The following is a 27,445-nucleotide window of genomic DNA, read 5'->3' as shown; positions in this document are numbered from 1 at the left end:
GTTGTGGGATACACACATACACCCACACACATTCAGCCCTTACCCCCACACAACCATAAGCTCACCCTCTCAACAATTGCACCATCCCAGAGCCCAACTCAAGATGTGTCATGATTTACAAATGTACTTGCAGTTGCAGCTGCATGAGAAGGCCTGCAAGACCGCGCAAAAAATGAGCATAAATGTAGAGATTTATTTACCATTGTCACATCCTAGATGATGGAGGTCAAATGTACACCTTCTTCCTGAAACACCCACAATACGGTCATCCATTTTGACCATGTTCCCAAGCATCTCCATGCAGTCCGATTGGTTTCGTGCCACCAGGGCCACAATAATATACCCCCTCTCTGAATGTCCGAGTGTGACCCCCTCCCCATTGGTTACTGCAGCTAGTGTTGCCAGCACTGCCACTGCCTGGGTGGGGGCACCCCACCGGAATCCCCACCGGCTAGGTACAAGGTCGTCAAGGTTCTCATTAGCAGCTTTGAGAATTTCCTTGTTTATTATGCTCTCCCTTTAGGGGGCTTTGGCTTTGCAGACCCAACCCTGCCAAGCAGGCTCAGAATCTTGAGGGGGCAGTGCTGCTCATGGTCCCTGACCTCATTTTGGCTGCATACAGATCGCTTACAGCATGCACATAAAACAGTTAGGGACTTCTCCTTAGTATCCGGGCCATTCATGTGGGTGTCTAGGGTATAGGGCCATGGACCGTACCATTAAAATAGGATAATAAATAATTAGATATAATTTATTTTAAAAATGTAGTTCCCCATGATAGGACAATAAATAAATAAGACGTATAATTCAATATAAAAGTATATCCATCATTTGAACAACATTGAAAGCCCTCTCATACCCGGCCCACAGCAATACACTGGCTCTGGGATATGCAACTATTTCATTACTCACTCACTCAACTTTCCAAACATAACAAATAAAATAAACACACACCACACCATCCACACATACTGTGCCTTCTGTTTACTTAGTTTTTATCTTCACTATGTAGAAATAGTGCTTGTGTTCAATTAGTTATATGTGAAGATTTATAGAAAAGCTATATTTTGTATTGTATTGTTACAATCAATAACCGGGCTTGAATTGTGTTTATTTTCCTCATCTATGAGAACTTTGTAATTTTTAAAATAACCATGGAGTAATCTTTGTGTCTCTGAACAACTGGTTATCAATGTATAGTTTATCAACGACGAGAGCTACTCGTTTCGCTTTTAATCTATTTTCTTTGAAAATTGGATACAGAACTTTGCGCAGTTCTGCAATTTCTTTCGGAAACTGATCATTCATGCCAATTTTGGTCCCAGCAAGTCTTTTACCCAGGCTTTTAACCATTATTTTATGTTTAAATGAAGCAAATTTGGCAACGATTGGGCGTTCGTACCTCTGCCCTCTCTGTCCGATGCGGTGTACACGTTCAAGTTGGATCTTATCGATAACTTCGCGTGGAATCTGAAGCGCTGCAAAAAGGAACTCTCTAACTACAGATTCAGGAACCTCTCCTTCTTTCTCTTGGATACCTGTAAGTACCAAATTCTCTCTCATGGATCTAGTTTGTATGTCCAGTAAGCATTCCTTCAGAACGTTGTTCTCCTTTTTAAATTCATTAATTTCGGTTTCAATCTTATTGACTGTCCCTTTTAGCGCGTGTGTTTCCTTCTCCAATGTCGCAGCTTTTTCATCACTCATCTCTAGGCTTGCCTTCAACTCTTTTATATCTTTACTAACTAATTCAAGTATACCCAGTTTGTCATTTATTGATTTTAACAGATCGGTTTCGACCTTTACCATTGCTGGTGGTGAGAATATTAGATCATCAGTGTCGGTTGAGGAGTCACGTTTTCGTTTTTGAATCGGTTCCCCTGTCTTACTCTCCGTCATGTTTGGGTGTTGCTTGTTTTCGTAATATTTGTCGATAAATGTCTCTAGTTTTAGGATTTGTTTTGTGTTATTATCCAGATTGAAGGTTATCACCCACCAGATTATTTAGTGCTAATATTTTAGTCTAATTTAGCAGATATTTCGAATATTATGTTTTATCTTGAGGTGCTCTACATAACTTCGTTCAGTCCGCCATTACCTTTACGTTACCTTTACGTCCGCCGCCTACGTCCTACCTGCGCCTACCTCCTCAAACTTGTCCAACGCCACATCTCCCTCTCTCCACACGCCGTTGGCCCACTCCAGGGCTTTCCCGGTGAAGCACGAGACGAGGGTGGACACCCTCTCACGGCCCGAAGGAGCCGGGTGGACAGTGGCCAGGTATAGGTCCAGTTGTAGAAGGAACCCCTGGCAGTTCTCAGCCTTCTCTTCGTATTCCTGGGGCAGGGAGAGACGGATCCCACTGGGACCAGGATGAAGAGGGGCGCTCAGGGGAGACCTCGGTTGTGCTGGTGGAGGCGCTGGAAGAACTCCCTGTTTCTCCCAGTGGTCCATTGTCTGGACAACGCGGTCCATGGCGGTGCCAAGATGTTGGAGCATTGCTGCGTGCTCCCAGACGTGCTCCTCCATCTCTATACCCGGGGTACCTGCAAAAGTGGCACACTTTTGTGTACAAAGCATTGATGGGACAGCTCAAATCAAATCAAATTCAAATCAAATGTTATTTGTCACATACACATGGTTTGCAGATATTAATGTGAGTGTAGCAAAATGCTCGTGCTTCTGGTTTCGACCGTGCAGTAATATCTAACAAGTAATCTAACAATTTCACAACAACTACCTTATACACACACGTGTAAACGAATGAATAAGAATATGTACATAAAGATATATGAATGAGAGATTGCCGAACGGCATAGGCAAGATGCAGTAGATGGTATAAAATACAGTATATACATATGAGATGAGTAACGTAGGGTATGTAAACATTATATAAAGTGATATTGTTTATTAAAGTGACTAGTGATACATTTATTACATCCAATTTTGAATTATTAGTGGCTAGAGATTTGAGTCAGTATGTTGGCAGCAGCCTCTCTGTGTTAGTGATGTCTGTTTAAAAGTCTGATGGCCTTGAGATATAAGCTGTTTTTCAGTCTCTCGGTCCCAGCTTTGATGCACCTGTACTGACCTCGCCTTCTGGATGATAGCGGGGTGAACAGGCAGTGGCTTGGGTGGTTGTTGTCCTTGATGATCTTTTTGGCCTTCCTGTGACATCGGGTGGTGTAGGTGTCCTGGAGGGCAGGTAGTTTTCCCCCGGTGATGCGTTGTGCAGACCTCACTATCCTCTGGAGAGCCCTTTGGTTGTGGGCGGAGCAGTTGGCGTACCAGGCGATGATACAGCCCGACAGGTTGCTCTCGATTGTGCATCTGTAAAAGTTTGTGAGTGTTTTCGGTGACAAGCCAAATTTCTTCAGCCTCCTAAGGTTGAAGAGGCGCTGGTGCGCCTTCTTCACCACGCTCTCTGTGTGGGTGGACCATTTCAGTTTGTCCGTGATGTGTACGCCAAGGAACTTAAAACTTTCCACCATCTCCACTAATGTCCCGTCGATGTGGATAAGGGGGTGCTCCCTCTGCTGTTTCCTATAGTCCACGATCATCTCCTTTGTTTTGTTGACATTGAGTGTAAGGTTATTTTCCTGACACCACACTCAGAGGGCCCTCACCTCCTCCCTGTAGGCCGTCTCGTCGTTCTTTGGTAATCAAGTCTACCATTGTAGTGTCGTCTGCAAACTTGATGATTGAGTTGGAGGCGTGCATGGCCACACAGTCATGGGTGAACAGGGAGTACAGGAGAGGGCTGAGAACGCACCCTTGTGGGACCCCAGTGTTGAGGATCAGCGGGGTGGCCCGTCACCTGGGGGCGGCCCGTCAGAAAGTCCAGGACTCAGTTGCACAGGGAGGGGTCCCTTTGTATCTCTGTTCTTTACTGACCAGATCAGTCACTCAATACAGTCTTCGTTCACAGTCGCTGCTGTCCTTGTCTGTTCCTAAGGCAAGAACTGAGATGGGGAAACAATATTTTTCCCATAATGCCCCTTCATTCTGGAACATGCTTAAAAAAAATTAAGTTAGGAGAGTTAGTGTCCTTGCCTGTTTTTAAGACTCTGATCGACAACACTGTTTGTGACAGCTGCAGTTGTTTCTAATCTTCAGTTATATCTATCTATAACTTGTGACACTTTGTCGTTTGTGTGTATTTTGTATTTTTTGGTAATATTTTATGGACACGCTGCTATTTCCCTGTTTGGCCTTCTTGCCAGGTTGCCCTCGCAAAATAGGTTTTTAACCTCAATGGGTTTTACCTTTTTAAAAACTCCTCAACCTCCCACTTCCTCCACATCCCTCCGTCTCACCCTCAACCTCCCACTTCCTCCACATCCCTCCGTCTCACCCTCAACCTCCCACTTCCTCCATATCCCTCCGTCTCACCCTCAACCTCCCACTTCCTCCATATCCCTCCGTCTCACCCTCAACCTCCCACTTCCTCCATATCCCTCCGTCTCACCCTCAACCTCCCACTTCCTCCATATCCCTCCGTCTCACCCTCAACCTCCCACTTCCTCCATATCCCTCCGTCTCACCCTCAACCTCCCCCTTCCTCCATATCCCTCTGTCTCAAACTCCCACTTCCTCCATATCCCGTCGTCTCACCCTCAACCTCCATATCCCTCCATCTCAAACTCCCACTTCCTCCATATCAGTCCGTCTCACCCTCACCCTCAACCTACCCCTTCCTCCATATCCATCCATCCGTCTCACCCTCAACCTCCCCCTTCCTCCCTATCCCTTTTAACCTACTTCACCTATACACTCACCACACCTCACTATTTCTCATTCACTCTCTCTCCCCTTCCTCAGTCACGCTCTCCGCTCACCCCCAACCTCCCCCTTCCTCCCTATCCCTCCATCTCACCCTCAACCTCCCCCTTCCACCCTATTCATCCATTTCACCCTCAACCTCCCCCTTTCTCCCTATCCCTCCATTCCAACCTCAACCTCCCCTTTCATCTCGCCCTTAATCTCCTCCTCCATCTCAACTTCCCCCTTCCTCCCTATCCCTCCATTTCACCCTCTACCTCCCTCTTCATTCCTAGCCCTTGCTCTCACCCTTGCCCTACATCTCCATAGAGATAGTAGGATTTATTGTGAATGGTTTACTACACTGTCATGAGACTGGGCTTACCAACACACTGCCTAGTGCCCATTTATAGTGCCAGATTGTTTGGTTTATTACAGTGGCACTGACACCATTTTGTTTATACACACACACACAGTTCATGTTGGCATAGAAGTATAAAAGGCACGTGAACCCCTGCATCCAATGAGTCTATACAGAGTTGAGCATGGCAATCTTTAATTCTGCTATGCCTTTAGCAGCAGTGGAGCCTGACAGAGTTCAAGGTACGCAGACAGAGACATCTATTCTCCAGGTAATAGTAGGCCTCCTAACTTACCCAGGTCACACAGGACCCTGGGGATATGTCACAGGCAGACCACCACAGCAGATATATGACTTGTGTTAGCTGTTTCCAGGGCAGTGGAAATATAGGGTGGGGGGGAATCTTCTATCCTTGTGGGGACTTAAAATCCCCTAATGTCCCCACAAAGATAGTAAAACAAGGAAAACCATAACCCCTAAGCTTATGGGACAAAGGCTATAAGCTAAGGGGTTAGGGTTAGGGTTAGAATTAGTGTTAGGTTACAATTAGGGTTCGGGTAAAGGGTTAGTGGTTAGGTTTAGGGTTAGGAGTTAGGGATAGGGTTAGGATTATGGTTAGGTATGGTTAGAATTTTGAATGGAAATCAATTTTAGGTCCACACAAGGATAGAACAAAACATGTGTGATTATCTAGAATTTCTAACACATACAAACACAACCAAGAACACAACACACATGTACAAAGCTAGGTAACAAAATATGTAGCCTAATAATCACCACATAGAATTAACAGATCACAGCATTCTCTGTCAAGTCTTCAGCTGTGGGTTTGTTGGTGTTCTTTTCTTGTTTGCTTTTTTCATTATTGTTGCAATGGAACATGTGATTCAACAGACGTTCAGCCCCATTCATGCAGACTATTTCGTGGTGGGAGGGAATGTGCCCGCTCCTCATTGTTAGTGACAAGGCAGACAATGATCACAATGGCTACAACTCAACTGCATGTGACTTGCACAAACCACAGAGGGCTACAGGGGGGAGTATTGGTGAAAGGTTGTATTTTTCACTACAATCCTGCTTATTTGGATGTTGTCGGAGTCAAACAGACAGGCCTGGGTGAGATCTCACAAAATAATTTTAGATCCAAGCCACCCCCTGTACTCACTTTGAACTACTCCCCTCTGGGCGCAGATTTTAGGCACCCCTAGATTTTAGGAAAAACAGAACTAGACATTAATTTGTGCCAGGTGTGATATCCCTCCTAAATAGCTCAGGCTATTGTTCCTATCGACCCAGGCTAGTCTCTTTTTATTGGTATTTGCAGTTGAAGTCGGAAGTTTACATACACCTCAGACAAATACATTTGAACTCAGTTTTTCACAATTCCTGACATTTAATCCTAGTAAAAATTCCCTGTCGTAGGTCAGTTAGGATAACCACTTTATTTTAAGAATGTGAAATGTCAGAATAATAGTAGAGAGAATTATTTATTTCAGAGGTTATTTCTATCATCCCACTCTCAGTGGGTCAGAAGTTTACATTCACTCAATTAGTATTTGGTATTATTGCCTTTAAATTGTTTAACATGGGCCAAACGTTTCGGGTAGCCTTACACAAGCTTCCCACAATAAGTTGGGTGAATTTTGTCCCATTCCTCCTGACAGAGCTGGTGTAACTGAGTCAGGTGTGTAGGCCTCCTTGCTCGCCTACGCTTTTTCAGTTCTGCCCACAAATTTTCTAAAGGATTGAGGTCAGGGCTTTGTGATGGCCACTCCAATACCTTGACTTTGTTGTCCTTAAGCCATTTTGCAACAACTTTAGAAGTATGCTTGGGGTCATTGTCCATTTGGAAGACCATTTTGTGACCAAGCTTTAACTAGACTGATGCCTTGAGATGTTGCTTCAATATATCCACATAATATTCCTCCCTCATGATGCCATCTATTTTGTGAAGTGCACCAGTCCCTCCTGCAGCAAAGCACACACAACATGATGCAGCCACCCCCGTGCTTCACGGTTGGGATGGTGTTCTTTTGGCTTGCAAGCCTCCCCCATTTCCTCCAAACATAATGATGGTCATTATGGCCAAACAGTTCTATTTTTGTTTCATCAGACCAGAGGACATTTCTTTAAAAAGTACGATTTTTGTCCCCATGTGCAGTTGCAAACCATAGTCTGGCTTTTTTATGGCGGTTTTGGAGCAGTGGCTTCTTCCTTCCTGATTGGCCGTTCAGGTTATGTCGATATAGGACTCGTTTTACTGTGGATATATATACTTTTGTAGCTGTTTCCTCCAGCATCTTCATAAGGCGATTTGCTGTTGTTCTGGGACTCATTTGCACTTTTTGCACCAAAGTACTTTCTTCTCCAGGAGACAGAACGCGTCTCCTTCCTGAGTGGTATGACGGCTGCGTGATCCCATGGTGTTCATACTTGCGTACTATTGTTTGTACAGATGAACGTGGTACCTTCAGGCGTTTGGAAATTGCTCCCAAGGATGAACCAGACTGTGGAGGAGTACAATTGTTTTGCTGAGGTCTTTGCTGATTTCTTTTGATTTCCCATGATGTCAAGCAAAGAGGCACTGAGTTCGAAGGTAGGCTTTGAAATACATCCACAGGTACACCTCCAATTGACTCAAATTATGTCAATTAGCCTATCAGAAGCTTCTAAAGTCATGTGAGTCAATTTTCCAAGCTGTTTTAAGGCATAGTCAACTTAATGTATGTAAACTTCTGACCCACTGTAATTGTGATACAGTGAATTATAACTGAAATAATCTGTCTGTAAACAATTGTTGGAAAAATTACTTGTGTCATCCACAAAGTAGATGTCCTAACCAATTTGCCAAAACTATAGTTTGTTATCAAGAAATTTTTGGAGTGGTTGAAAAATGAGTTTTAATGACTCCAACCTAAGTGTATGTAAACTTCCGACTTCAGCTGTAACTGTTATGAAAGTGGTATTGTCAACTTGTTTTGTATTTAAACACCACTTTAAACATGTACATGACACTGCAACAACATTTCCCCATGGGGATGTCGTGTCTTTGGCATCATTAAAAGTGAAGACTTATTTCATCAAATCAATTCTCTGTAATTATTATTACGTGATTAAACAAATCATTTAAATGTAATTCACTAGGAAGTCGGGGCACCATGGAAAATCTTCAGATTTCAAAGTTATAATTTTCTGAATATAACTCTTCAGATATTTTAATATTTTGTCAATTAGTCTTCTATTAATGAATTATTCTTTACCTCATATCAGTCTCCTTCCAAACGTTGTAAATTGTTGGTTATCTGCACAAACCTAGCATTTACTATAAATCATCCATACACCAATTGGCTTAATTACTTATTTACTAACTAACTAAACAATCACAGAAATGCATAAACAAACAGTAGATATGGCTACAGGGAAATGATAGGGAATATTCCCTAGTGGGCTAAGCCGATATGACGGCTTGGTGGACAAAGGGAAGTGGGTGTGGACTGAGAAAGAGTGGGAAAGACAAAATGGATTCATTACACAGTCTATAATTAGATACATTGAGATGCTAATCCTTCGCACATGACCGGCCGGTCATTAGAGAATAATTGCAATCAATATATATTTACGCTCATGTGTCGTGATCTTTTCTGTTGGAATCCGGTCTGTCTGCTGGAGAGTTCATCCAAGTCTCTCTCTCTCTCTTTCTGTTTCCCTGAAGATCAAAGTCTTTCGTGGTTAGTATGGATACTTCAGAGTACCATTCAGAAATGTTCTCATAGAGCAGATGTTTCGGCGGTTGTCGGTATTCGCATCCCAGGTTTACATAATTTCTAGCTGCAGACTAGTAATTAGTATCTAAGATTTCCTCTTATTCTGTAGGGATCGATAGTCTCAGAGTTGAACCATTTCCAGCCGTGTAGCCAATGCTCCACGTGGTATGGTTAGGAATTCAATAACTATTCGCAATCACAGCTCACGCTGTGGGTTTGTTCAGTCTTGGTTCTCAAACCTGTGCCACCTCAGCTCACCCCGAGGTATGCGTGGTCTGAAGAGGATTTCCTCAGGTGGGGGTTTTATTCGTAACAATAGAAAAGGCGGTTCTATGACGCCTGATCATGTCTGTGCTCACGGGTGCGGGCCAATGACTTAGTTAAAGGGAATACAATTCTCTCACATTAACCTGTCTAGGATGAGGGTGCCGCTAGCGGCACTCCCCCCCCACCACCACTGAAAAGGCAGAGCCGCGAAATTCAAAAAAAATATATTTTTTAAAAATATTTAACTTTCACACATTAAAGTCCAATACAGCTAATGAAAGACACAGATCTTGTGAATCCAGCCAACATGTCCGATTTTTAAAATGTTTTACAGGGAAGACACAATATGTAAAGATGTAAATCTATTACCTAAAAATACATTAGCATAATCCACCATCTTTTATTTGTCCACCAACACCAGTAGCTATCACCAATTCGGCTAAACTAAGATATTTATAGCCCCTAACCAAGAAAAAAACTCATCAGATGACAGTCTGATAACATATTTATGGTATGGGATAGGTTTTGTTAGAAAAATGTGCATATTTCAGGTAGATGGCATAGGTTACAATTGCACCCACCGTCACAAATGGACTAGAATAACTACATAGAGCAACGTGTTTACCTACTTACTAATCATCAAACATTTCGTAAAAATACACAGCATACACTAATCGAAAGACACAGATCCTGTGAATACAGACAATATTTCAGATTTTCTAAGTGTCTTACAGCGAAAACACAATAAATCGTTATATTAGCATAGCACATAGCACATAGCAGCCCAGCATTGATTCTAGCCAAAGTGAGCGATAACGTCAACATCGCCAAAATATATTTTTTTTTTCACTAACCTTCTCAGAATTCTTCAGATGACACCCCTGTAACATCACATTACAACATACATATACAGTTTGTTCGAAAATGTGCATATTTAGCCACCAAAATCATGGTTAGACAATGTGAAATGTAGCCCAGCTGGTGAGAAAATGTCCGTGCGCCATATTAGACAGTGATCTACTCTTATACATAAATACTCATAAACGTGACTAAAAAATATAGGGTGGACAGGGATTGATAGACAATTTAATTCTTAATACAATCGCGGAATTACATTTTTTAAATTATCCTTACTTTTCAATACAGTTTGCGCCAAGCGAAGCTACGTCAAAAAACATGGCGTCCTAAGCCACTAACATTTTTCGACAGAAACACGATTTATCATAATAAAAATGTCCTACTTTGAGCTGTTCTTCCATCAGTATCTTGGGCAAAGGATCCTTTCTTGGGTCTAATCGTCTTTTGGTGGAAAGCTGTCCTCTTGCCATGTGGAAATGCCAACTGCGTTCGGGATGAACTGGAAGCGTGCCCAGCCATTCACAGCGTTTCAGAAATAAATGTCCCAAAATCGCACTAAACGGATATAAATTGCTATAAAACGCTTTAAATTAACTACCTTATGATGTTTTTAACTCCTATAACGAGTAGAAACATGACCAGAGTAATATTACTCCCTCCACTAATGCTTGGAACAGGTGCGGGTCGGTGTCCTCAAGGCGCATGACGCAGCTCCAAAAGAGTGACTAGCCTCAGGGTTTTTTAATTTGTAGTGCCTGTGAACGCGCAATCGACCCCATTCAAATCGTCATCACGTAAAGGCATCCAGGGGAAGACGTAAGCAGTGTCCGTATACTCATAGCAATAACTGTGGCCTTTTAACTGACTCCAGATCAGGGGCCAACATTTCTGAAATCTGACTCCATGTCAGGGAAATTGCTGTAGAATGGGTTCTGTTCCACTTAGAGACAAAATTTCAACTCCTATAGAAACTATAGACTGTTTTCTATCCAATAATAATAATAATATGCATATTGTACGATCAAGAATTTTGTGGGAAGCCGTTTCAAAAATTACACGATTAGCATAAATAGTGACAACAGCGCCCCCAGCCTCAACAGGTTAACAAATATCACAGAGTGTAGCTTAAAGGGGCAATCTGTGATTGTTAATTTTGGGACATTTAAATTAATGTTATACAGTGGGGTCCGAAATGATTGGGGGAAATTATATAATTTTATACTAATACAATTGCTCAGAGATAGAGATTTTGTTTAACGAGTAATATTTTTTTTCTCAAAAAGGTAGGGGTAAAGGTTATTGACTCCCGTTTTCAATTCCTTTCAGTACCTTACCTTGCAAAGATAACGGCACTGATCCTTTTTCTAAAATGTTTTGTGAGATGAGAACACATTGAGATGAACCATTCCTCCATACAGAACCCTTCCAGATCCTTGAAATCCTTTGTCTCTGCTTATGGATTGTCCTCTTCAATTCAAACCACACATTTTCAACGGCATTCAAGTCGGGAGACTGAGATGGCCATTTCAAACGGTTGATTTTGTGAATTTTGATGTGTGGTAGGGGTTATTTTCTTGCTGAAAGATCCACTTGCGGCAAAGTAGGGCTGACCCCAATTAGTTGACTGGTCAATTATTTGGTCGATAGGCTGTTTTTGTTATTCGAGCAGTAGCAAATATATTTCTATATATTTTACAGGCACATGAGACACCGGTCTTATTTGTGCTGATCTCAGTGAACAAATCCATTGAAGAGGCCCAGACTAATATATTGCGGAGGCCGCGGGAATGGCACAGTCCAAAAAGAAGGGGAGTGTGGCTAAAATGCACATCTCTCTCCAGAATGTGCTCTCTCCTGTCAATTTGTGCACATTCATTGTTTCATAACTTTATTGTGTGAATTGTTTGCGTTTGATTGTTAGTGTCTATCAATTCCACATTACATACAGTGCCAGTCAAAAGTTTGGACACATCTAGTCATTCCATGGTTTTTCTTTATTTTTACCATTTTTTACATTGTAGAATATTAGTGAAGACATCAAAACTATGAAAAAACACATATGGATTCATGTAGTAAGCAAAAAAGTGTTAAACAAATCAGAATATATTTTATATTTGAGATTCTTCAAAGTAGCCACCCTTTGCCTTGAAGACAGCTTTGCACAGATAATTTGTGGAATTTCTTTCCTACTTAATGAGTTTGATCAGTTGTGTTGTGACAAGTTAAGGGTGGTATACATAAGATAGCCCTATTTGGTAAAGTCCATATTATGGCAAGACATAAGCAAAGAGAAACGACAGTCCATCACTACTTTAAGACATGAAGGTCAGTCAATCCGGAAAATGTCAAGAACTTTGTAAGTTTCTTCAGGTGCAGTCACAAAAACCATCAAGCGCTATGATGAAACTGGCTCTCATGAGGACCGCCACAGGAAAGGAGGACCCAGAGTTACCTCTGCTACAGAGAATTAGTTCATTAGAGTTAAATGCACCTGAGATTGCAGCCCAAATAAATACTTCATAGAGTTCAAGTAACAGACACATCTCGACATCAACTACTAAAGGAAACCAATGAGAAGAAGAGACTTGCATTGGGCCAAGAAACATGAGCAATGGACATTAAAAAGGTGGAATCTGTCCTTTGGTCTGATGAGTCCAATTTTGAGATTTTTGGCCATGTCTTGGTGAGAGGAAGAGTCAGTGATTGATTATCTCTGCATGTGTGCTTCCCACCGTGAAGCATGGAGGACGAGATGTGATCGTGTGAGGGTGCTTTGCTGGTGACACTGTCTGTGCTATATTTACAATTCAAGGCACACTTAACCAGCATGGTTACCACAGCATTCTGCTGTGAAACACCATCCCATCTGGTTTGCGCTTGGAGGGACCATCATTTGTTTTTAACAGGAGAATGACCCAACACACCTCCAGGCTGTGTAGTGGCTATTTGACCAAGAAGGAGAGTGATGAAGTGCTGCATCAAATGACCTGGTGTAACAGGGTTGGTTATGTTTCCACTTGCCTCTAAAGAAATGTGTATTTGATGTTCAAGCATTCTTATTGGATAGTTCAATTCTGATGACAATAAGGGGTGTTGTGATTGGCCCCACTTGCAGATAGGGGGATATCGCGAACGTCAGGTCTTCCCAGTATGAAAATGTGATGCAAGGGGTAGGTCACGTTCTGAATACTGTTTTCTATTTTCTATTTTACAATGTGTACAAGTTTGCTGTACGTTACTGATTTTATACATGTGTGAGGATATGGTACCTGTTAGGGATTGAGGGGCTTTCTGGGATGTGCTTTGGCATATGATTGCTGTAAATAATTGTGTTAGCTAGCATACACCGATATCATGGTCACATAAGCCACGGCTAACACAGTTGTCTTCATGCTACAGATTTTGCCATCGACAGCCATCAACACTGTTAAGCCCTGCACAACTAACGTGCTGTTTCCCATTTAACAACAGGTATTTACACATGTTATATTTTGTATTGTATTTTTGTATTTTGTTCCCCAGTATGAAAATGTGATGCAAGGGATTTTGCCATCGACAGCCATCAACACTGTTAAGCCCTGCACAACTAACGTGCTGTTTCCCATTTAACAACAGCAGAAATAAATGATGCTCAACTGGGACCACTGGCCGAAGTTATTTATTATTAGAAAACACAACGCATGGAGAGTACACTATACATCTGTTACACTGGCCTCCACAATCCCCCGACCTCAACCCAATTGAGATGGTTTGGGAGGAGATGGACTGCAGAGCGAAGGAAAAGCAGCTAACATTATTCTACATTGTAGAATAATAGTGAAGACATCCAAACTATGAAATAACACATATGGAATCATGTAGTAACCAAAAAAAGTGTTAAACAGATCAAAATATATTTTATATGTGAGATTCTTGAAATAGCCACCCTTTGCCTTAAAGACAGTTTTGCACACTCTTGGCGTTCTCTCAACCAGCTTCATGAGGTAGTCACATGCATTTCAATTAACAGGTATGCCTTCTTAAAAGTTAATTTTGTCACACCCTGATATATTTCACCTGTCTTTGTGCTTGTCTCCACCCCCCTTCAGGTGTCGCCCATCTTCCCATTATCCCCTGTATATTTATTCCTGTGTTCTCTATTTGTCTCTTGCCAGTTCGTCTTGTGTTGTCAGGTCTTACCACCATGAGTTCCTGTCTTCCTTTTTCTCAAGTCTGTTTTCTTAGTTTTCCTGGGTTCTGAGTATTCTGCCTGCCCTGACCCCGAGCCTGTCTGCCGTCCTGTACCTGTCTGACTCTGACCTGATCACGAACCCCTGACTGTCCTTGACCTGCCCTTTGCCTGCCCCGTGTTTTAAATAAATCATCTGAGAACTGTACTATCCGCCTACTTTGTCTGCATCTGGGTCATATCCTGAGTTGTGTTAAATTTGTGGAATTTCTATCCTTCTTAATGCATTTGACAAGGTGGGGACAAGGTGGGGTGGGGTGGGGGGGGGGGGGGGTATACAGAAGACAGCCCTGTCTGGTTTGCTGTTATGTAAAATACCAAGTCCATATGAAGGCAAGAATCACTCAAATAAACAAAGAGAAATGGCAGTCCATCATTACTTTAAGACATGAAGGTCAGTCAATATTGAACATTTCAAGAACTTTCAAAGTTTCTTCAGGTGCAGTCGCAAAAACCATCAAGCTCTGTGATGAAACTGGCTCTCATGAGGAACGCCACAGGAATGGAAGACCCAGAGTTACCTCTGCTGCAGAGGATTAGTTCATTGGAGTTACCAGCCTCAGAAATTGCAGCCCAAATAAATGCTTCACAGAGTTCAAATAACAGACACATCTCAAAATCAACTGTTCAAAGGAGACTGTTTGAATCAGGCCTTCATGGTCAAACTGCTGCAAAGAAATGGACATTAGACCGGTCGAAATTTGTCCTTTGGTCTCGAGTCCAAATTGGAAATTTTTGGTTCCAACCGCCGTGTCTTTGTGAGACACAGAGTAGGTGAACGGATGATCTCCACGTGTATTTCCCACCGTAAAGCATGGAGGAGGAGATGCTATGGTGTGGAGGTGCTTGCTGGTGACACTGTCAATGATTATTTAGAATTCAAGGCACACTTAACCAGCACGGCTACCGAAGCATTCTGCAGCAATACGCCATCCCATCTGGTTTGCGCTTAGTGGGACTAGCATTTGTTTTTCAACAGGACAATGACACAAAACATCTACAGGCTGTGTAAGAGCCATTTTACCAAGGACGGCGATGGAGTGCTGCATCAGATGACCTGGCCTCCACAATCCCTCGACCTCAACCAAATTGAGATGGTTTGTAATGAGTCGGACTGCAGAGTGAAGGAAAAGCAGCCAACAAGTGCTCATCGTATGTGGGTTCTCCTTCAAAAGCATTCCAGGTGAAGCTGGTTGAGAGAATGCCAAGAGTGTGCAAAGCTGTCATCAAGGCAAAAGGTGGCTATTTGAAGAATCTCAAATTTAAAATATAATTTGATTTGTTTTACACTTTTTTGGTTACTATATGATTCCATATGTGTTATTTCATAGTTTTGATGTCTTCACTATTATCATGCAATGAAGAAAATAGTAAAAATAAAGAAAAACTCTTGAATGAGTAGTTGTGTCCAAACTTTTGACTGGTACTGTATATTAGCAGTAGTACATTTGCCGTGAATTCCTGTAATTTCTACAAAATGAACAATCTACCATGCTTGTTTGGTTAAGGTAATATCTGTTAATGCATTCAATGTGTTATTGTTGTTCTCATTGTCGGAGTGGACACGTTGTTTGCAGACCACACAACCTATGTTACGCTTGTGAGAAACACGTGTTGGTTTATTTTATTCTATTTGCAGTTTTTTCACATTTTGTCAATTTATTCATTGTCTTTTGTTTGCAGCGCTCCTGTCAATGTTGATTACGCTCACCTGATTTCGCATAGAAGTAGGCCTATTGGCCCATTCGGGGATCTGATAGAATTTCTGATTGGCTTAACGCACCACCACTAATGAGCTGTGGAGCTTCTCAAATAGCAAGCAAACAAAGTCTATTTTACATCCATTGAGAATGACAATCGTTCCTCAATGTGTTTGAAAAATCTTTCCAGCGCTCTCCCTTTTGATAACCACTCAGCGTGAAAGGGGAAAATGTCATGCTCTGATCCAGTGGAAACGTCATAAAATAGGCCTACCTGATTACTTCTTATCCCTTGCGCAAATAGCCTAGAGCTGTCTGTCCCGAGCTCATTGGCAAGGGAAACTCTGAGGGCCCAGATTATTTTATACAATGTTGCAAGTTTGCTAGAGCAAGCTTCAGGCCAGACCCAAATGAATTCAAGTTCGTTGCAGACAGGCCATACGTAGCCAATGTGATTTATAGGGCATTTATTTTTATCAGGATATTTTCTACCTGCAGGCTGAAATGTTTTTATTTGAAGGCTTTATGTAGGCTATTTTTACATCGTTGGTAATAACAATAGAAGTTACTTTTTAGGTTTGTACATTACATGACCAAAGTATGTGGACACGTGCTCGTCGAACATCTCATTCAGAAATCATGGGCATTAATATGGAGTTGGTTCCCCCTTTGCTGCTATAACAGCCTCCACTCATATAGGAAGGCTTTCCACTAGATGTTGGAACATTGCAGCGGGGACTTGCTTCCATTCAGTCACAAGAGCATTAGTGAGGTCAGGCACGGATGTTGGGCGATTAGGCCTGGCTGGCAGTCGCCGTTCCAATTCATCACAAAGGTGTTCGATGGCGTTGAGGTCAGGGCTCTGTGCATGCCAGTCAAGTTCTTCCACACCAATCTCGACAAACCATTTTTGTACGAACCTCGCTTTGTGCACTAGGGCATTGTTATGCAAAAACAGGAAAGGGCCTTCTCCAAACTGTTGCTACAAAGTTGGAAGCACAGAATCATCTAAAATGTAATTGAATGTACTACGCATTCGGGCAGGTAGCGTTCTCATGGCATCCGCCAAATCCAGATTCGTCCGTCGTACTGCCAGATGGTGAAGTGTGATTCAACACTCAAGAGAACGCATTTCCACTGCTCCAGAGTCCAATGGTGGCGAGCTTTACACCAGTCCAGCTGACGCTTGGCATTGCATATTGTGATCTTAGGCTTGTATGTGGCTGATCGGCCATGTAAACCCATTTCATGAAGCTCCCGACGAACAGTTATTGTGCTGATGTTGCTTCCAGAGGCTGTTTGGAACTTGTTAGTGAGTGTTGCAACCGAATACAGATGACTTTTACACACTAAGCGGTTCAGCACCCGGCGGTCCCGTTCTTTAAGCTTGTGTGGCCCACCACTTCGCAGCTGAGCTGTTGTTTCTCCAAGACGTTTCCACTTCAGAATAAAAGCACTTACAGTTGACCAAGGCAGCTCTAGCATGGCAGAAACTTGATGACCTGACTTGTTGGACGGTGCCATGTTGAAAGTCACTGAGGTCTTCAGTAAGGCCATTCTACTGCCCATGTTTGTCTATGGAGATTGCATGGCTGTATGCTCAATTTTGTACACCTTTCAGCAACGAGTGTGGCTGAAATAGGCGAATCCACAAATTTGAAGGGGTGCCCAAATACTATGTATAGTGTATGTACATATAGGTAGGTGTAAAGTGACAAGGCAAGAGGATAGATAATAAACAGTATTAACACGTATATGATGACTCAAAAGAGTTAGTGCAAAAAGGGTCAATGCCGATGTCTAGATGCTGCCTAGAAGGCCAGCATCCCGGAGTCGCCTCTTCACTGTTGACGTTGAGACTGGTGATTTGCGAGTACTATTTAATGAAGCTGCCAGTTGAAGACTTGTGAGGCGTCTGTTTCTCAAACTAGACACTCTAATGTAATTGTCCTCTTGCTCAGTTGTGCACCGGGGCCTCTCACTCCTCTTTCTATTCTGGTTAGAGCCAGTTTGCGCTGTTCTGTGAATGGAGTAGTACTCAGCGTTGTACGAGATCTTCCGTTTCTTGGCAATTTCTCGCATGGAATAGCCTTCATTTCTCAGAACAAGAATAGACTGATGAGTTTCAGATGGAAGGTCTTTGTTTCTGGCCATTTTGAGCCTGTCATCAAACCCACAAATGCTGATGCTTAAAAAAACTAAACTAGTCTAAAGAAGGCCAGTTTAATTGCTTCTTTAATCAGTACAACAGTTTTCAGTTGTGCTAACATAATTGCAGAAGGGTTTTCTAACGATCAATTAGCCTTTTAAAATGATAAGCTTGGATTAGCTAACACAACGTTGCTGATAATGGGCCTCTGTACGCCTATGTAGATATTCAATTAAAAAATCTGCTATTTCCAGCTACAATAGTAGTTTACAACATCACCAATGTCTACACCTGTAACGGCGATCCTCCTCCTCTCCATCTTCGAAAAAGGAGGAGTATTGAGGGAACCAAGGCGCAGCGAAGTTTGAATACATATTTATTTAAACAAGACGAAAAACGAACACGAACTGCACTTGAAATGATACAAAATAACAAACGACGTAGACTGACCTAAACATGAGAACTTACATAGACACGAAGAACGCACGAAATAGGAAACAGACTACATAAACCGAAACAGTCCCGTGTGGTACGAAATAACATACAGACACGGAAGACAATCACCCACAAACAAACAGTGAGAACACCCTACCTAAATATGACTCTTAATTAGAGGAGAACGCAAAACACCTGCCTCTAATTAAGAGCCATACCAGGCAACCAAAACCAACATAGAAACAGATAACATAGACTGCCCACCCAAAACTAACGCCCTGACCAATTACACATACAAAAACAACATAAAACTGGTCAGGACCGTTACAACACCGTATTTCTGATCAATTCAATCTTATTTAATGGACCAAAAAAATACTTTTCTTTCAAAAACAAGGACATTTCTACGTGGCCCCAAACTTTTGAACGATAGTGCACTTTGCAATTATTTTGAATGAGCGTCAGTTCATGTGCAAAGTACTAGCATTTCCATGAGCATAGTTATCAACTGTATGTAGTGGGTCCATTCTGTCTTTCCCGCTCTTTATCTGTCCCCACCCGTTTCCATTGTGTTCCAAGCCGTCATAACGGGTGAAGTCCACTAGGGACTTTCCATTACATTATGTAGTAATCAAGGTGTACGCTATTCTGTTCGTGTGTTTATGTAATTCTATGTGATTATTTAGTTAGTTAGTAAATAAATAAATAAGTCAATTTGTATATCGCTGATTCATCATTTATGCTAAGGATCGTGCAGATATCCAAGGATTTTGTGCCATTCAGAATGAGACTGAAGGTAAATAAGAATTAATGAATTGACTGTGACTGTGACTGATGTAAGAGATATTTATGTCTTTATAGTTTAGTTGGGAGATAGTAACTCGTTAAATAACTTTTTCCTTGGTGCCCCAAATTACTACTTAATTAATTGTTACATGAGTAATTTAATCACATAATAATTTTACATGGTATGTAATTATTTTATAAAATAACAGTCAATCATTAATGATAGTCAAGACACGACAATGGCTACCGACATGAGTGCTACGGGGTGGTAATAATTTAGGCAGGTTACCTTCGCTTCCTTTGGCACAGGGAAGCGAAGCATGTAGGTATTACAGACTCGGTCAGGGAGAGGTTAAAAATGTCACATGCTTTGAGTACACAGCCTGGTACTCAAAATATACAACAACGAACTGTATTCAGGAAGTACACAGAAATTCCAATTCTAATTCCCGTAAAATGTCAAAGTGGATTTTGGTTTACTTTCTGAATTGACTGGAATGTAAATGGAACTAACCTCAACATTGGTTAGCACACTTGGACGCAACCACACCTGGGATTTGAACTCATAACCTCTAGGATGCCATTAAGCGGAATTTCCTGCATTGCCAGCAGGTATGTGGCCATGACAGAGATCAACCACAGATTTATTGGCAAGAATACATTTCTGCATTTTGCAAGTTGCCCGGAATCAAGTCAATAATTGTGTGATTGTCACGTGAAGTTTCATGCTATCAGATGTTGAGATTTTGCATCCCCATGTTGTCACATTTATTTCACATGAGATCATGTTCTCACACGTGCTAACATGTTGTCACGTGTATAGTTTTATGTTAACATATTAACTTCACATTAAATCACTCGATTAGTATGTTTTATTTTCACAAGGGAAATCTCAATGACACATACATGTCTCACATTTGATTTTGGCCTAAAGTATAGTGCACTGAATGTGGGAATCAAGTGTCATTGGACATTTCATCACTATACTTTCAGAAAGTGTGGTACAAAATGATTGAATTCCGACCTTGGTCGTTATGAAAAGCAGCTGTGTGTGTGTTGGATTAGCAACGGTCTCCAACGTTGTTATAGACAGCTTTAGTACACAAAGTCCCACAGGAGACACAACGTCAGATTGAGGACTTGATGATGTTGTATTTTGTCGTTGTCCTCTTCTCTCGTTCTATCTCTAACAGAAACCACTGTGCACATGTGGTCCAGAAGAACATCACGTGTACGATTGAGGACGGCATGGCCACCTACGTGAAGGCAGAGTACACCACCAAGTGCATCTGGGGGCAGAAGTGTCCTGTCGTCATGTAAGTCTACACTCGTCGAAAAGATATTCAATTCCAATTTAATTCAATTCCAAAGATGTTTGGTTTTTACAATTCAATTCCCATTCAAAAAGTCCAAACAGTTTAATTCCAATTCAATTCCAATTCCCTGAGTGGAAGATTTCTTTAATTAGAATGTAATGCTATGTAAATTCTTCACTTCATGAGTGAATTCAATCATTTAATTGGAATTTCAAATTCAATTGGAATTGACCCCAACCCTGATAGTTACTGTAGGTAGGCTAGTCTAGATGATGATATTATGGATAAGAGCCTAAATGTTTTTATTTGTAAAAACAGGAGCCAAGCATCGATCCTCATGTCACTTGAATAAGACCCTCAATATTTATTGGAAAGGAGCATCAGGCTCATCCCCTTGCACTTTCACCACCCTGTGAAGTTCATCATAACTTATTTCATCTGTAGCCTAATACACTGCATGGTAGGCCAATCCCTAGTCGTAGTAGGAGGACCACACACACCATGACTCCAAATTTACTTCGATATAATTATTATATCAATATTTATGCATAATATGAGACCCACCCCACTGCTGTACACTTTCCATATAGTTTTGACAGGCACAACAAAGTAGGTAGTGTACTAAGCATTGGGACTCATGTATATGTGCTCCCCTCTGGTGGTGTCAATTTGTATTACAAGTTAACTCCACACTGTCCCTCCAGCTGCACTTCCAGCTGTGTTTGTGGGCAGTGGCTCTGTGACTCTGCTCAGGCCTCAAAGGTTGGAAAGTGTTAATGGTCTGCTAGTTTTCATAATAACTGGATTCTTATCAAATTTGACAATTTATTTCCATCTCAGGGGATTATAAACAAACTCATATTATGGTTATTACAGAGGCCACCTTTTCAGTATAAGTTTACAGTAATCTGTCAGTGAAATTGTGCTGTGTCCGTTTGTGTGCATGCATGAGTGCGTGTGTTTGTGTGTCTATAGCTCATCTCTGTGATGAGTGTGTGAGCTGGGATGTCGGATTCTCTCTGATGTGACCGGAGCCTCTCAAAGGTCTTCTGTAGTGATATTACAGAGAGAAAGGACTTCTACTTTTAACAAATGTAGGGAAAGAGATAGGAGAGAGAGCAAAGAGATAGAAGAGATCACTATTCTTCAGAAGAGTAGACACCTTAAGACATAACAGTCTCAGTGAGGTCAATGACCCTTGTAACAATCCTTCATCTGAGCATGCATCATCATCACACTAAAGCGTCTCTTTATCTCCTAATCTACTGTTCATACCCTCCCCAATCTCATTATACAAACATTGATCCTTTGATCTATCCTCTTCTCTCCTCCCATCTGACTTTCTAAGATAGTCACTGACCTCGTGTTATCTTCTCTCTCCTCTCCATCCACTCCAGGTACCGGACCTTCTACAAGCCTAAGTATAAGGTGGGCTATAAGAGAATTACTGAGCTGCAGTGGAGGTGTTGTCCTGGCTACTCTGGGGAGAACTGCTACGATGGACCCACCTCTCTGCCCCCCTTCAAAGGGGGTGCCCCACACCGACCAGGGATCAAGTACCCCCATGGGCACCCCCAACCTCCCCTGATCCACAAACCTGTCCCTGGTGGGGCTAATCTGGAGCCAGGGAGCCCCTTCCCAAATCAGCCGGATAGCAGACCCATCCCCACTGGACACTGGACCGGCAAACCCAACTATGGTGAGTCCAGACAGTGGGTGAAATATTTGCCAATTTATATTTTCAAACTGTGATTCACTTTTCCCCTCTCTCTCCCTTGCCCTATGTAATAAAGTTCTCTTTCTCTCTAGGTAATAAAGTTGGTGGAGACCGTCTAGATCGTATGGAGGAGGAGCTGCGTCGTCTGACCCAGGATCTGGACATCCTGAACGGGTTGATGGTCAGCCTAGAAGACCGCCTGCGCCTTTCTCTCCAGGAGGACACAAAGAATATGCTGGGCTCCCTGCTCTCCACCGTCCCCCGTCTTTCAGACTCCTCGGTTGGCTTTGGGGTGATCCCAGACGGCACCCCAGATGGCCTGGAGGGAGGAGAGGGACTCCCTGGGTTTGGAGACCTGGCTGGGAGGGTGACAGAGGTGAAGGATGAGCTCAAAGCCAAAGGACATGTGCTTGAGGAGATACAGGTGGGTGCTACGGTTTTCTTAATGATATTAGACTGGTTTATGCTAGCTTATGGAAATGTAGAGAAACAAGCAGATGTCTAAATCAATAATATAACTTTTGCTGATTGGTAACATTCTGAATCTCACACTGAGATTCTGTATATCTATAGCTGAAAGAATTTGAGGTGTTTCTGAAGCCAAACCATTGTCTTTCCTCAGGGCATGGTTCTGGGTCATGAAGGGCAGCTGAAAAAGCTGTTGGAAGCTGCGATTGGCAGGCCCATCACTGGGTCAGTCTCTCCCTCCATCCTGGAGGAGCTGCTGGATGCTAAACTAGCAGGTGTCCGTGCTGACATCCTGGACGGCTTCGAGAGGCGTCTGTCTGGCCTGGAGAGCCGGTGTGAGGAGAGGATAGGAGAAGTCCAGAGGCAGTGCCATAATGAACACATGAACGGCCAGGAGCACATACAGCAGTCTCTGGACGGCAGAGAAACTGGACTGAGAGAGGAGCTGGGTACTCTGCAGGCACAGATACAGGGACTCACCCTCACTGAGAGCTGCTGTGGACAGGTACCAATGAACTTTGGTGTTTCTCAATGCTACTGGACATGTTTTTATTGAGGAAACAAAAATGCATCAATACTTCAAAACCTAGCTACCACATCAAATGTTATGGGCATACACACCTTGAAAAATGCAGTATGAAAATTGGGTTACAGTTATTCAATGAAAAATAGGAAATATTCAGGTAAATATTATCTGCTGAATGGCTAAAACTTGTATTACGTGTATTACTAAAATATTTGCAAAATGTCTTATTGCTACACTATATGCCTGACATGTGACTGTCCCAGCAGGTGAACAGCCTATCGCAGAGGATGTTGATGCTAGAGGAGTCAGTGAAGGGCTTAACAGAGTCCCAGCGGGAGCTTCAGGCTGCTCTCACTGACCAGACCATCCACATTGAGACCCTGACAGAGGTCCGTCTGGAAGACATAGACGCCAGGCTCAATGTCACCGAGTCTGGGGACGTAGGGGTTGGCAAGGTGCCTGGGGGTCTGGACGGCTTCAAGACCCTGCTGAAGGACAAGCTCAAGTCCCTGGAGGAGAGGGCGTTTGTGGCTTTGGAGGAGCTGAGTAACGCCACCGCCCCAGCTCTGCTGGAGGGTCAGGTGATGCCCGCCCTGGAGACAGTCAGGAGGAGGGTGGAAGGAGACCTGGACTGCATCCAGAGGAAACTCACAGACCTGGAGCTCCTCTGCACCTCCTCCTGCTCCCACGCCACTACCCCTGGAGGAGGCGCACGGACAGGCCTAGTGGAGGAGTGTGAGGCGGTGGAGAAGAAGGTGTCAGGCCGTCTGGACTCCCATGCTGACCAGCTGGACCGTCTCAATACCACCCTGCAGACCCTACTGAACCGCATTGCCCAGGAGGACGAGGAAGGCGCTGTCCAGGGAGAGATCACCCTCCTCAAGATCAAAGTCAACTCTGTCAACCGCACCCTGAAGGGCCTGAGGAACTCTGTTAGCCTGTTCACTAAAGAAGTGGGCCATGCTAACGCCACGTGGACACACAAGGAGAATCAGCTAGCCACCCAGGTCCAGGGTATTACCCAGCTGGTGGGGCGCCAGGCCTACCTCCTGGGGGCCGGGGAGCACAGACTAGCCCAGCTGAAGGGGGAGCTGGTGAGCCTGAGGAGGAGACTGGCTGGGGAGCTGCAGGGCTGCCGGAGTACGGCCCTGGGGGTGCAGAGGGAGGTGGAGGAGGTGGATAGTCGAGTGGCCCAGGTGGAGGGACAGTGTGGTAGCCTGGGGGAGCTGGCGGACAACCTAGAGAGGATCAGGACAGAGCTGGAGAGACACTCAGACTTGCACCTGTCACAGGTCAAAGGAAGGATGGCCAGTCACACTACACAGCTGGCCGAACTGAAGGGAGAAATTAAAGACTGTGTCGGAAAGGGCTCAGCCAATCAGAAGGGAGACCAGTAACACTTGTGCTACGGAGAAAGACGTGTGTATGTCCTCTCATCTTCTGCTCTCCTTCATCTGCTCAAATGGGAAACTTGAGAACAGATTTACTTCACCTATCCTGCATTTTCAGATCAGTGAAGGAGAGGAGATGAGTAGAATAGGCCATTTGAAGCTATTGAAATGCACCCTTGGTTGTATAGTTGGCCAATATTTTCCCTCAAGTTTTTCTTCTAAAGGGGCATTTCGTTTTTTTCTTATAGTTTTGTTTTCACATTTTATATTGATATTAACTGACTTTTTAACTTATATGAAGAAAAGATGACTGCATTGTTATACTGTATTAGAAATATTTGTGAAAAATTAATAACAAAAACAAAGCAAATGATATCCCACTGGGCACCGACGTCTATTCCACGTCTATTCCACATTTGTTCAACGTAATTTGATTGAAGTGACGTGGAAACGACGTCGATTCAACCAGTGTGTGTGCCCAGTTCTACCCTGCAAGCACACGCTACTCTCAGTGTGGACTGTCCTTTAAAAATACTGTATGTCAATATGAAAGGTGCTATACATTTTGTTAACATTCATTTTTTTTAGTATTTCTCCTTAAAGGTCCCGAACAGCATCAAAATGACTGTAGCTTCTACATTGATAAAGTTTGATCATAAAGTTACTGGTCCCTTCCACCGGTGTCAAACACTTGGATTCAGTAGGCAAGCCAGATACTCCTTTCTCTAATATCTCTGGACAGGCATAACCAAGGATGTACTTCCGGCTTTATGCAACGTCACATAAAGCAAGAAGTGTAAAACACCAACGGTAGCGTCTTATCATATTAACATATTATAACGTGCGCCTACGCCTTGATTTTGTTAACAAACCACAAGCTAGTATCTAGCTCAAACAGAACGTACGACCACAGATGGTGATAACCTTTCATCTGTTGTGTGACTGTTAGCTAGCAAGCTACTTACTAGCATGTCGGGCAAAAGCACACTATGTTTTGACTGGATGCCATAGTGTACAATGAACCTTCCGCTATCTTCCCGAAGAATGAAGACATCAAGAAAGCAGTGGCTGCTTTTCATTTCGGGTGGACAGGCTGGAGCTTTACCAATTGGGGAGAACAGTGGATGAGTCGTGCCACGAAGCTAGTCCTGAATACGGATGCTGTACCATCATTGCAAGCGCTGACCGTAATGTAAGTATCCGAGTTTGATGTTGTCTGACACGGTAGCCAACATTTTTGGGGATCGTAGGGCTAACGTCAAATAATGCAACTGTGGCTGTTTTGACTTGCAAACAGTATATTTTCCATAACACAGCTGAGTCACTACAGTATATGGTTTTTATTTTTCATCCCTAAGCCTCCAACATTTAGTCTTAGAACACACAGCTGCCCCGAAGGAATGTTGTCCACAAAAGGAATTTAATATTTTGTCATTTCATTGTGCGGTTGTTGTTTTAAAGTTGATGTATCTTGTCATTGGGGCAAGTCATGATGATGTGTGTGTGTGGGGGGGGGGGGGGGGATTATAGTTATTCATTTCAAATCTGCCTCAATTGAGCAATTCACAATACAAACATTGAAAAGTTTCACAAGAACTCCACAACCAAATATTGCATATTTCAAATAAAAAAACACCAGAAAACACATTGTAGAATGAGTAGATTGCTACATTAACGAATTTATAGAACCATAAAATACAATTCACTACCCATTTAACAAACATTTCCCTTTTCAAAAACATGACAGGCTGTGTAGACGGGCTCCTGGGTCTCCTCTTCAATGAGATCGCCTTTGATCCAGCTCCATAGGTGAGGAAGCTATGCGAGCTGTCCATCGCAGGACACCGGTCTGCCCAGTGTCAGCTGTTGTCTCCCGCTTCAATCTTTAGGGTGACTGAAGACACGTGGGTGACTGAAGCCTGCTTGATTGAAGTGGGGTATATGGGTTCCTCTCGCCTCCCCATCAATCTCTGTAGTTGTATTTCCTGAATCATAAGTAATTAACTTTCACATGATATGATATCACATTTTGTTATAAAAACAACAACAAAAAGCATTCGGACAAGAGATGAGTGTTACAAATTACACAAATCAATGGGTCATGCACACTGTAGGGTGGCCGGGTGCCTATATCAGGCACTTATCTAATGATGTATCTTATGTCAAATTATGTCTCACCATTATTTCTCATGAGTGTTCTTGTTGATCTTTTTGCTATGCTGGCCTATCATAGAATATAAAATAAATGTCTGATCATTACATACAATCCTGACCATATTGTCATTTATAATGCTAATGCAGAGGCACCAATAAATTGTCCAGTCCACTTATTGTATGCTGTTCTCATGTACATTCCCTTATGTCTATGGGTTGAGGCATACTATTTAGGCTTGGAATGACTTGTCCCATTGTTTACCTTGTTACCTGGCAGTGACCACAAGGGCATTTCAAAGAGCTGTCAATCAAGGAGAGGTCATATGAGTATATAGAATCTCTCTGCCCACTCAGACTGTTCTTTCAGGCTTCCTGATAGTTAGAGATGAGAGAAAATGGATGTAATTTCTTCAATTCTGAGATTTTAATAGCGTGAAAATATTCTGGGTGATGTTTTGGTCATTCAAAGGCTATTTTTACTTTTAAAGTGTTGTGGTTTATTGTCTGGTCATTCTGATGTCTAAGACATAATATTAGTATGCTGAAGTGTTTTGTTAGTAGCCT

General features: G+C 42.7%; 1 protein-coding gene across 2 annotated transcripts in view; it reads left to right on the top strand.

Annotated features, from left to right (window-relative positions):
• LOC129824384 (EMILIN-3-like) overlaps positions 1–26,993 on the top strand; it is a 42,371-nt gene extending 15,378 nt beyond the window's left edge. The window contains exons 2-7 of one of the 2 annotated variants that reach the window (XM_055883972.1): positions 20,503–20,625; positions 22,023–22,324; positions 22,435–22,766; positions 22,965–23,315; positions 23,603–25,919; positions 26,475–26,993. In XM_055883972.1, coding sequence (XP_055739947.1) covers positions 20,503–20,625; positions 22,023–22,324; positions 22,435–22,766; positions 22,965–23,315; positions 23,603–24,733 — 2,239 coding nt within the window. In that variant the 3' untranslated portion in view covers positions 24,734–25,919; positions 26,475–26,993. Of the gene's footprint in view, positions 1–20,502; positions 20,626–22,022; positions 22,325–22,434; positions 22,767–22,964; positions 23,316–23,599; positions 25,920–26,474 lie in introns of both variants that reach the window. The other variant, XM_055883971.1, reaches the window with a different exon arrangement.
• Positions 26,994–27,445: the final 452 nt, after the last annotated feature.

The sequence above is a fragment of the Salvelinus fontinalis genome, chromosome 26 (genome assembly GCF_029448725.1).
Source record: "Salvelinus fontinalis isolate EN_2023a chromosome 26, ASM2944872v1, whole genome shotgun sequence".
NCBI classification, from domain to species: domain Eukaryota; kingdom Metazoa; phylum Chordata; class Actinopteri; order Salmoniformes; family Salmonidae; genus Salvelinus; species Salvelinus fontinalis.
The sequence above is the reverse complement of the archived record's forward strand: the minus strand, read 5'-3'. Positions and strand labels throughout refer to the sequence as shown.